General features: G+C 51.6%; 1 protein-coding gene across 1 annotated transcript; it reads left to right on the forward strand.

The window, feature by feature from the left end:
* The first annotated feature begins 3,686 nt into the window (after positions 1-3,686).
* ICAM3 (intercellular adhesion molecule 3) lies at positions 3,687-11,414 on the forward strand. Its single transcript, XM_086699122.1, has 7 exons — positions 3,687-4,032; positions 4,604-4,870; positions 9,152-9,457; positions 9,796-10,083; positions 10,430-10,684; positions 10,799-11,047; positions 11,133-11,414. Exons 1-7 carry the CDS (start codon positions 3,951-3,953, stop codon positions 11,324-11,326), a joined length of 1,641 nt encoding a protein of 546 aa, XP_086555248.1. The 5' UTR covers positions 3,687-3,950; the 3' UTR covers positions 11,327-11,414.
* The last annotated feature ends 772 nt before the right edge of the window (positions 11,415-12,186 follow it).

A 12,186-nucleotide genomic window follows, 5' to 3' on the forward strand; every position in this document is an offset into this window, starting at 1 on the left:
TTGTGGATTCGAGCTCTGCTTTGGGCGCTGTGCTGACAGCTCAGGGCCTGGAACCTGCTTCAGATTCTGTGTGTGTCTCTCTCCACCCCCCTCCCCACTCTTGCTCTCTCTCTCTCTCTCTCTCTCAAAAGTAAATAATAATTTTAAAAAACATTAAAAACTTAAAAAAACTGGATTGTTCGCCCTGTAGGCTTTATAGAAGTCTGATGTCACCCTTGTGGTGTAGTTTAATATGTTCCTCTGTTCTCCCTTTGACCAACCAATGCCCAGGCTCAATTTCCATTTCTTTCTTTCTTTCTTTCTTTCTTTCTTTCTTTCTTTCTTTCTTTCTTTCTTTCTTTCTTTCTTTTTTATTTTTCAAAAAAAGTTATGTTTAGTATTTATTTTTGAGCGAGACAGAGACAGAGACAGAGCACGAGCCAGGGAGGGGCAGAGAGAGAGGGAGACACAGAATCTGAAGCAGGCTCCAGGCTCCAAGCTGCCAGCACAGAGCCCCATGTGGGGCTTGAACTCACAAACCGTGAGATCATACCCTGAGCCAAAGTCGGATGCTTACCCATCGGAGCCATCCAGGCGCCTCTCAATTTCCATTTCCTGGCGAGACTTCTACAGGGGGCATTGTGCCCTCTTGACAGGAGGAACTCAAAATCAGCTTGTCCCTCCTTTTGTGACTTAAGCAGCCACTCAGATCCATCAAGGATCTTTGTTTTCCAACTTTTTTTTTTTTTTTTCTGAAAAATCGCACACATCTAGAAGTCAGAAGAATAATACAGTGATTACCCCTAGGATCCACAATTACCTAAATTGCTAAATATTACTTGGCCACACTGTATCTATCCATTCCTCCCATCCATCAACCCATCTCATGATTTAGACACAAATCAAAATAAGTAGATGTGTCATCACCAGCACAATGTACAGCACTTTTTCATCTTCCCAAACTGTCCCCATTAAACACTGATGCCACATCCCGCTCCCCCTCGGCTCCTGGCGGCCACCGCATTCTACTTTCTCCACTAGTTGCCTAGTCTAGGGACCTCATATCTAAGTGCACTGTGTGTCCTTTTGTGCCTGGCTTGGTTCACTTGGCCTAATGTCTTCAAGGCTCATTCGTGTTGTACCGTGTCAGATGGGTTTTTCTTTTCCTTTTAGGGCTGAATAATATTTCACCGTATTTATACATCATGTTTCATTCACCCCTTCGTCTGCTCGTGGACACTTAGGTGGCTTCTGTCTTTTGTGAATAATGCTGCTGTGAACCTTGGTGTCCACATATCTGTTTGAGTCCCTTTTGGATACATATTTAGGAGTGGAATTGCAGCATTGTATAATTCTGTGTTTGTTTGTTTTATAATGCTACGTTTTTTTTCACATGTTTATTTAGTTGAGAGAGAGGGAGAAACAGAGACAGAGAGAGAGAGAGAGCATGAGCAGGGGAGGGGCAGAGAGAGAGGGAGACACAGAATCCGAAGCAGGCTCCAGGCTCTGAGCTGTTAGCACAGAGCTCAACGCGGGGCTCGAACTCATGAATAGTGAGATCGTGACCTGAGCCGAAATCAGACACTTAACTGACCAACCGAGACGCCCTGGCGCCTCACTTTCATTCTGGTTTTGATTTGCATTTCCCTAATGGCTAGGGAGCTTGGGCATCTTTTTATATGTTTAGGGACCGTTTATATCGCCTCTTTGAAGAAATGCCTAGGGGCGCCTGGGCGGCTCAGGCAGTTGAGCATCTGACTCATGATTCCGACTCAGGTCATGATCCCAGGGTCGTGGGATCCAGCCCTGCATCAGGCTCCATGCTGGGCTTGCAGCCTACTTAAGGTCCTCTCTCTCCCTCTGCCTCTCTCCCCCACTTGTGCTCTCTCTCTCTCTCTCTCTCTCTCCAATTTGTTTTTTTAAGGTTTATTTATTTATTTTGAGAGAGAGAGAGAGAGAGAGAGAATCTCAAGCAGGCTCAGGGGCACCGTCAGAGTGGAGCCTGATATGGGGCTCAAACCCATGAACTGTGAGATCATGACCTGAGCTGAAACCAAGAGGCAGATGCTCAACCGAGCCATCCAAGCACCGTATCTCTAAAATTTAAAAAAAAAAAAAAAAATTAAAAGAAATGTCTATTCAAGTGCTCTGTCCATTTTTAATTGCTTTTTTGTTGTTGTTGAGTTATTCTCTTTTATTCCCCCCCCCCCAAGAATACTGACCTCTCAGGTGAAGGTCTTTAGACCCTGCCTAGTAGTGTCTGCATTGTCCTCTTTAAATGTTGCATTGAAATCCCACCTTGTCACCTCAAGGAGAATGTCTGGAGATCCCCTGTTCATTTCCTCTATAACTTCCAGGAATTTCTGTAATCTGGGTATCATCCCTTTTCACATACACAGGTTTCTCACGCCATACAAAAGTAAAGCGTTCCCATGAAACCTTTTGTGAGCCAAAATGGCTTAAAGAGAGGAAGTGCTTCTCGTTAATTTATACAGAAAAAAATTGTTAGCGTTCCCAGGCCCAAAGAATAACCCCTCTTCGTTTTTTCTGAGACCTTAGGGCACATCCTACTAACGGATGCACAAAGCAGATCAAGATAAAGTACGGATGCCCGTAGACACAGGTCAGAGCCCTGGGGGCCGGGGGCTGAGATGCTGCGTGTAATCCCCGGGACGGGCCTTGGCGGTGTCCCTCTCCCTGCCTCTGCGACGTCCACTGCAAAACCAATGCCGAGTACTATTTTCTCGCTTTTTATCTTTTCTCATAAAAGGGCAAATCGTTTTCAGATTTCTTTCGGTTCCACAAAAACAGGTACTAACGCAGGTCTTTCGTAAACGTGAAGTGGCGTAACGGAACTTTAGAAAAGTGGGGGATACCAGTATTATTTACAAATACTTTTGATTTTGGTTTTAGGGGATCTCGCGGGACTTTGTGGGAAATGGACTGGGGGGGAGACCCGACTGGAGGGGGAAGGTGCTTCAGCTGAGAGAGGAGGGGGCGTGGCCTCAGGATGGGGAGAGGGCATGGGAGCTGGGTGCCATCAAGGACCCCGGCCAGGTCCCTCTCTGGAGCTCCGATCGGAGGCGCGAGGGGAAGGTCAGAAGCTGGGGAGACGGAGTAGATGGAAGTCTTAGGGTCCACCTGACCCCCAGTCCCTTCTCTGGGGGTGGAGAAACCGGCTGCCCGGAGGGGTGGGCAGGGGGGCGGAGGACAGGGGTAAGGACCAGTTACAAGTAGCATCCTCAACAGATGGAGGCTCCAGACTCGGCTGTACCCCAAACACCCGGCCTCAGCATGACCCACGGGGAAGGGGGGGGTCCTCGAAGATCTTCAGAGGTAAAGGGCCCCCCAGTAGCCACTCAGTCAACACACAGCCAGCCACAAGGGCCCGATACATGTAGGCTCTGTTCATTTTCACATCTTCCCTCATCTCAGGGGTCCCTCAACTGTCACCCCCAAGTCTCTTATTCACCCCCACAAGGAATGTTGAGATCTCCCACTGCGCTTTTAGACCCTGCCTAGAAGTCCCCCCCACTGTCAGCTTGAAATCCCACCTTATCACTTCAAGGACAATGTCTGTCAGGAGATCCCGTGTTAACTTCCTCTCTGGGAACACGACACCCCCCTTCACCCAAGTTCATCAGGAAGGAGGTGTCTTCCTTGTGCTGAGAACAAAGGAAGCCGACTGCGTTAGCATTTCCTGTCAGTGCATTTAGAGGCCAGCGGTGTTAAGTCAGGTTTGCCCCTTCCACGACCCAGCAGCACCCTCCACGTCGTCGCTAGGTCCCCCACTCTGGACCCTCTGGGCCACAGAACATCCCCTCTGCCCTTCCCCAGGTCGGGGCAAAGAGCAGCCCCTGGACTTCTGTAATTGTAACCACTGTGGCTGTGCTTCCGTCCCCAGGGTGCCCCGCCTGCTCCCCACTGCCTTGCACCTCATTAAGGCAACTTCCTCCTGCAGGCTGGCCAAGATGTCACCCTCGGGGCTGCTGCGGGGGGCCTGCAGGACCACACTTATCTCCCTGCTCCTGGTCTGCTGTCTGCTGCCCCCAGGTGAGGCAAGTCAGCCTGGGGAGGGCTGGAGTTGGGGGATCAGGGGAGGGTGGGGGAATGGAGAGAGCAAAGCTTCCCACATCCTGGCTGCCGCAACACTTCCTTAAACTCCCACCTGACAGGGGGCTCATCACTGGCCTCAACAGAAAGTTATGGCTTCCTTAACTCAGCCTTCAGGGCTCCCCTGCCTGTGACTTGTCTCCTACCCCAACGCGCGTGCACACACACACACACACACACACACAGTCCCTCCCTGGACCTCTGTCTCTCCTTTTCCCTCTGCCAGGATCACTTCCCTTTCACTCAGATAACCTATCCTTACTTGCCCTTCCGAACTGGCCCGATTTGTTCCCTCCTCCAGGAAGCTTTCCCTGACGTGCTTCCTCCTACAGTCTGGATCAGGGTCTCCCCTAGCCTTCCTCGGAGGCTTCCCCAGTTCCTGACCAATCATCCGTCTTCCCCACCGGACTGAAGTACCATGAAGGCAGGGAGGTGATGTGAAAAGGTGGGGCCTTGCAGAAGGGTAGATTGAGGCACTGGAACAAACGGCGGTGTCCCTCTGTTCCCACAGGTGCCCAGGGGCAGAAGTTCCCACTGAGGGTGGAGCCCCAGAACCCGGTGCTGCCTGCAGGAGGGTCCTTCTTGGTGAACTGCAGCACGGATTGCCCCAATCCCAAACTCATCACCCTGGAGACATCCCTACCCAAGAAGCCAGTGGGCAATGGCCTGGGCTGGGCAGCCTTCCAGCTCAGCAGTGTGACCAGTGACAGCCAGGTCCTCTGCTCCGGCTTCTGCGATGGCTTCCAGATGACAGCCTCCTCTGACATCACAGTATACCGTGAGTGACTGTGGCTTGGAGGCGGCACTGGCCTTGGGCAGTAGTGGTGCGGGGGAGCAGGGAACCCTGAGTCTCCAGAAAGGAACGAGGGCTCTGACCCAGAGCTTGGACCTGAATGTGTGTGTGTGTGTGTGTGTGTGTGTGTGTGTGTGAGAGAGAGAGAGAGAGAGAGAGACAGACAGACAGACAGACGGACAGAGACAGAGAGATACATCTCAACCATATGCCAGGGCAGCAGCTGTGAAATCAACTTGCGTCCCAACAAGGATTCTTAAATGATACCTCGTGTCTTTTATGTATTACTTTTATTTTCACAGCAGTTAATCATTCATGCATGTGGTTCCAAAATCCAAAAGTATAAAAAGGTGTGTGTTAAACCTCCATTGCCTTGTGCTGGCTGCGAGTGGTCACTGTTTTAAATGTGGACACTAGGGGTTCATTCAGTCTTTAAGAAGTCTCCCAGGCGGGGGAGGTACACTTAGGAGCCCCATTTCACAGATGAGGAATTTAAGCCTCAACGGGGTAAAGCTGCTTGTCAGGGTTCATAGCCTGGAGAAGTGGGTAGTCTGGCCCTCAAGCCCTTGTTCCTAACAGATGAGTCTTCCTTCCCAGACCCCACTGTTACCAGTTTCTTTCTCTCTCTTTTTTTTTTTTTTATGTTTATTTATTTATTTTGAGGTAGAGAGCGAGAACCAGTGGGGAGGGGACAGAGAGAGGGAGGACACATGAAGCAGGCTCCAGGCTCTGAGCTGTCAGCACAGAGCCCAATACGGGGCTCAAACTCATGAATCACGTGAGATCATGACCTGAGCTGAAGTCGGATGCTTAATCGACTGAGCCACCCGGGTGTCCCCTGTTTCTTATGGTTCCTGCCAGAATCCCTCTGCACTTAAAAGAATACAGTAGACGAGAAAATAGAGTACGGACACTCATGGAACCTACCGTTTTGTGAAGCCTTCCTAAATAAGTGTAGTATGTGCGTGTGACCGTGTGTAGGCTCCTGCTGTGGGCCAGTATCCGTTTTGTGTACCTGTGTGCGTGTCTGTGAGCGTCTGTATGTGTGTCATCATCTCTGTGTGTCTGTGTGAGTGCACACGCGTGTCTGTGTGTATCTGAGTGTGAATGTGAATGTACACGTCTGTGTACGTCAGTATCCACACCTGTGTGTATATCTGTGTAAGCGTGTTTTCTATGTCAATGTGTGTGTCCGTGTGTGAGTGGCCGTGGATGTCTGTCTGTGTCAGTACATGTCGCTGCATTCATATCTTTGTGTCCGCATTTCTGTATAGGGCGTACATTTGTGTGTGTTTCAGATGCCTCTGTCCAGGGCTCTGCGGGAGCCTGTAGGTCCTGGCTCACCGGAGCCGACTGTCCTCACCTTTTCCCAACCCTGTGTCGCACTGGGTAGCTTAAAAGCGGCCATCGAGGCAGTGCTTTCACGGTAGAAATTGGCGTATGCTCCATATTGTGGCTAGCCCACCGCACCCCAACCCCGAGTTCCCGAGCATTCCTGGCATTTGCTGGCCTATCATCATCTCTGACCAGTGGTGCCCCGATGGGGGCCTCTTTGTTAAATATTCTAAAATCGTAAATAAAGGTTTCTCCTACTGTCCGAAAGTAAAGCATTCCTATGAAACTTTTTATAAGTCAAAATGATAGAAAGTGAAAAATCAATGAATTTATATTGAAAAAATGGTGAGCATTCCCAGACCCCAAAAATAACCTCTCCTAGGCTTTTTTTTTTTTTTTTTAGCTTATTACTTTATTTTGAGAGAGAGCACATGCTCCCTGAGGAGGGGCAGAGAGAGTCAGAGAGGGAGAGAGAGGATCTCAAGCAGGCTCCATGCTGTAAGTGCGGGGCTTGAACTCAACAAATCATGAGATCATGACCTGAGCCAAAATCAGCCCCTCCTAGTCTTTCCTGAGACCTTAGGACATATCCTGCTAACAGATGCGCAAAATAAATGGAGATAAAGCACTGATGCTCACAGACACAGGTCAGAGCCCTGGGGACTTGCGGCTGAGATGCTGAGTGTAATCCCGGGAAGGGAGCCTGGTGGCACCACCTTCCCCGTGCAGGGTGCCTGCTCTCTGTATAACTGCTCTCTGTATAGCTGCATGGTATTTTCGTTTTTTGCCATTTTTTTAAATTTTATTTTTTATTTTTTTAAATTTACATCCAAGTTAGTTAGCATAGAGTGCAACAATGACTTCAGGAGTAGATTCCTCAGCGCCCCTTACCCATTGAGCCCACCCACCCTCCCACAACCCCTCCAGTAACCCTCAGTTTGTTCTCCATATTTATGAGTCTCTTCTGTTTTGTCCCCCTCCCTGTTTTTGTATTATTTTTGTTTCCTTTCCCTTATGTTCATCTGTTTTGTCTTGTCTCTTAAAGTCCTTATAGGAGTGAAGTCATATGATATTTGTCTTTCCCCGACTGACTAATTTCACTTAGCGTGATACCCTCCAGTTCCATCCACGTAGTTGCAAATGGCAAGATTTTATTCTTTTTGATTGCCAAGTAATACTCCATTGTGTGTGTGTGTGTGTGTGTGTGTGTGTGTGTGTGTGTGTGTGTGTGTCACATCTTCTTTATCCATTTATCCATCGATGGCCATTCAGGCTCTTTCCATACTTTGGCTATTGTTGATAGTGCTGCTATAAACATTGGGGTGCATGTGTCCCTTCTAAACAGCGCACCTGTATCCCTTGGATAAATGCCTAGTAGTGCAATGGCTGGGTCGTAGGGTAGTTCTATTTTTAGTTTTTTGAGGCGCCTCCAGACTGTTTTCCAGAGTGGCTGCACCAGCTTGCATTCCCAGCCATTTTTCTTAAAAGCGGAAATACTCTTCAGATTTCTTTCCATTAATACTAACTAACACAGGTCTTTCATAAAAGTGAAATGGTGTCATGGAACTTTTGAAAAGCTACACTTCCCTGTAGTAAGATGTGAAATATTTTTCATGGCAGCCAGTGCACGGGCCTCTGTGATAGCTGAGATCCGGGCTCAAATCGTTGAGGGTATGAGATGTTTCCCGAAGGAGGCCCAGGGTTTGGTACGTGTGCCTCAGAGGGACACTACTGTTGCGGCAGGGAGAGGACCCAGCCTGGGGGTGTTGAGTCCCTCGTGACTGTGTCAGAGCATCCTGAGAGGCTGCTCTGGTAAGAGCCTGGAGAGCCTCGGATGGATTGAGGGCGGGGGGGGTGGGGGCGGCTGGGCCAGGCTCTGGGAGAGGCCAAGGCCAGAGTCCAGGCCAGAAGCTGGGAGTAGCCATGGGAGTCCCTAGATGTGACATCAAGGAGGCAGGTGACTGGGCACCTGGCTCAGTCGGTTAAGCGTCTGGACTTCAGCTCAGGTCATGATCTCATGGTTCAGTTCGTGAGTTCGAACCCTGCACTGGGCTGTCTGCTGTCAGCTTTGGACTCTCCATCTGCCCCCCACTTCAAAAATTAATAAACATTATATATATAAAAAAAAAAGGAGGCAGGTGAATACACGGGTCTGGAGTTGGGAGTCTCACCTTCTAAACCCAGCCGGGCCCCTTTCTGGCTATGTGTCCTTGGATAGGTCATCTCACCTTTGCCTCTCTGGGCCTCAGTTTCTCCATCTGTAAAGGAGAAGAATAATAGAGAAGATTTCACTTGGTTGCCTGTGAATGAAGGTGGATGACATTTGGAATAGGAGGGGCAGCTGGGCGGCTCAGTCAGTTAAGTGTTGGCTCTTGACTTCGGCTCAGGTCATGATCTCACAGTCTGTGAGTTCAAGCCCCACAGCACGCTCTGTGCTGACTGCACGCAAAGCCTGCTTGAGGGTTCTCTCTCTCTCTCCCTCTCTCTCTCTGCCCCTCCCCCGCTCATGTGGTCTGTTCTCTGTCAAAATAAATAAATTTTTTTTAAATTGGAAAGTCTAACGAAAACTCTAAATAAACAGGAACTTTTATGAGTACTAATAATGTTGTATGTGGTCATAAGTTGGTCCCCTTCCTTCCTTCTTCTTCTTTTTTTTTTTTTTCTTCCCTTAACTGTGAATTTCTCCAGAACAGAAAATCTGACTTTATTTCAGTGCCTGGCAAGGTGTCCCACGAAACAGGAAATAATAATCATGATGCTAAATGACAATAGCAAACACTTCTGCAGGCACATACTAAGTAAGCTCTCCAGGTTTATTCAAAATTTCAATTCTGCACTGGGGCACCCTCAGCCCCCTCTCTGCTCTCTGGGGTGGGAGTTGCAGGGCTGGCTGCTAAGTGCAATTCTCCCCCACCCCCAACCTTACCCCAGGGTTCCCGGAGCGCGTGGAGTTGGCCCCCCTGCCCCGCTGGCAGCCCGTGGGCGAAAACCTCACCCTGCTCTGCCAGGTGGCCGGCGGGGCGCCCCGGACCAACCTCACGGTGGTGCTGCTCCGCGGGGAGGAGGAGCTGAGCCGGCAGCCGGCCGTCGGGGAGCCCGCCGAGGCCACGGTCACGGTGCTGGCGGGCAGAGACGACCACCTCGCCAATTTCTCGTGCCGCACGGAACTGGACTTGCGGTCCCGAGGGCTGGGTCTGTTCCAGAACAGCTCGGCCCCCAGGCAGCTCCGAACTTTCGGTGAGGGAAGGGGCTGCGGACGGTGGGTTATGAGCTAAGCCAGAGTAGAAGCGCCCTGGCCGGGAGGGTTTGGAAAACGGAGTGGACTGGACCTCAACGGCTTCTGGGAAGCCATGCCCTTGGCTACTGGACCGTGCACATCTTCCGTTGGGAGACTCGCGGCCGCGGTAGCCTACGAGAAGGCTCCGTGGGTGTATTCTGGGTAGGGGGTGATCCAGGCCGCAAGGTATTCTGGGAAAGGACCGTGGTTGGGGGCACTGAACGAGTCATGGGGTAAGGGGAGACCCTTTCACGGTTCTGGGAGACCTCCTCCTGCTCACGCCTGCCCTTCTCCGCAGCCCTGCCCGTGACCCCCCCACACCTCGTTGTCCCCCGGCTCTTGGAGGTGGGAACGACGTGGTCCGTGAACTGCACCTTGGACCGGCTGTTCCCGGCCTCCGAGGCCCAGGTCCAACTGGCGCTGGGGAACCAGATGCTGAATCCTGCTGTCGAGAGCCATGGGGATACGATCACGGCCACAGCTACAGTCACAGCGAGCGCGGAGCAGGAGGGCGCTCGGGAGATTGTCTGCAACCTGACATTGGGGAGCGACAGCCGGGAGGCCCGGGAGAACTTGACCATCTACCGTAAGAGGGGGCGGAGCCAAGACGGCTCGACAGGCGGGACAAGGGGCGCGGCCTCGGTAGCCGAGTGGCGCCGCACAGATGACGAAGACTAGACTGGAGGGGTGGGGCCTGAGCCTCCAAAGTGGGAGGGGTTGTAGTGTGGGCGGGGTCTAAGTAACTAAGGGTATAGCCCAAGTGTCCCAAGTTGGAAGGGGGCGGGGGGGGGGGGGGGTGGTAGGCGGTGGGGACCCGCAGAGTAGCAGAAAGGCATGGCCTGATACCTCGAGACGAAACAGGTGTTATGGAGGGCGGGGATCCGATGTGAGGTGGGTGGTCAGTAAACTCCAGGGCAAGGCCCCGCTTTTAGGCTTCTGGGGGCCCATCCTAAACCTGAGTGAGTCCAGCGCCTCTGAGGGGACCAAAGTGACTGTGACTTGCGCGGCCGGAGCCCGAGTCCAGGTCACGCTGGACGGAGTTCCGGCTGCGGCCCCTGGCCAGCCTGCCCAGCTTCAGTTAATCGCCACCGAGAGGGATGACAGGCGCAACTTCTCCTGCAATGCCACGCTCGAGGTGGACAGGGAGATCTTACACAGGAACAGGAGCGTCCAGTTGCGTGTTCTGTGTGAGTAGGTCACTCTGACCTTTAAACCCTTGCTCCCCTTGTTTGGTGGGAAGACGTTACTCTTCCTTGCCACGCTGTGACTCCAGTATGTCTAATCATTTGACCGTTTCATAGACGGTCCCAAGATTGACCAAGCCAAATGTCCCCAGCGCTTGACGTGGAAAGACAGAACCACCAATGTCCTGCGGTGCCAGGCCCGGGGCAATCCGGACCCCGAGTTGCACTGTTTTCAGGAAGGCTCCCGGAATGAGGTGCCCGTCGGGATTCCATTTACCGTCATGTTAAACTATAGTGGTACCTACTCCTGCCGGGCGGTCAGCTCTCGAGGCACATACACTGTGACCGTGGTGATGAACGTTCAGGGTGAGCCAAAACGGGGTTGCGGATCCAGATGGGCAACCCACGCGGGGAGAGTGCGTGTGTTTATACTCCTTGCTTCTCTGCATAGGTCGGAATGCCCGTGCTGTCACCATTGTCATGGTGGTGTTAGTGACCCTGGGGTTGGTGACTACCACTGCGGCCTTAGTGTACGTCTTCGGGTTGCAGAAGAGGAGTGACATTTACCAAGTGAACCAGGGGAGCACTTGGTTGCCCCTGACGTCTAGGCAGCCCGAGGAGGCTGTGGGGGAGGGGCCGTCCTGAGCTTCGAACCTGGGGGATGCTGGACCAACGACGATAGGGGTTTGGCTGTATCCCCGGTTCCACACCAATAAAGCCCTGAAAATCCGGAGTCTGTTGCTTGATTCCACTTGCGCTAAGGAGCTCACCCACTGTGCTTTGCGTCCTTTGAGTGACAACTTTTTTTTTAATCTTTTTTTTTTTTTTTTTTTTTACATTTATATATTTTTGAGAGACAGAGAGAGACAGAGCGTGAATAGGGGAGGAGCAGAGAGGGAGACACAGAATCTGAAGCAGGCTCCAGGCTCCGAGCTGTCAGCACAGAGCCTGACATGGGGCTCGAACTCGCAAATTGCAAATTGCAAGATCATGACCTAGGCCAAAGTCGGATGCTCAACTGACTAAGCCATGCAGGCACCCCAAATTTCTTTTAATTTTTTTTTCAACGTTTATTTATTTTTGGGACAGAGAGAGACAGAGCATGAACGGGGGAGGGGCAGAGAGGGAGACACAGAATCGGAAACAGGCTCCAGGCTCTGAGCCATCAGCCCAGAGCCTGACGCGGGGCTCGAACTCACGGACCGCGAGATCGTGACCTGGCTGAAGTCGGACGCTTAACCGACTGCGCCACCCAGGCGCCCCTCTTTTAATTTTTTACATTTATTTTTGAGACAGAGACAGAGCATGAACAGGGGAGGGGCAGAGAGAGAAGGAGACACAGAATCCGAAGCAGAATCCGAAGCAGGCTCCAGGCTCTGAGCTGTCAGCACAGAGCCCAACGCGGGGCTCGAACTCACGGACTGTGAGATCATGGCCTGAGCGGAAGTCGGATGCCTAACCGACTAAGCCACCCAGGCGCCCCTCTTTGAGTGACAACTTATTGG

The sequence above is a fragment of the Puma concolor genome, chromosome A2 (assembly GCF_028749965.1).
Source record: "Puma concolor isolate L17-30 chromosome A2, mPumCon1.1.hap2, whole genome shotgun sequence".
NCBI lineage: Eukaryota > Metazoa > Chordata > Mammalia > Carnivora > Felidae > Puma > Puma concolor.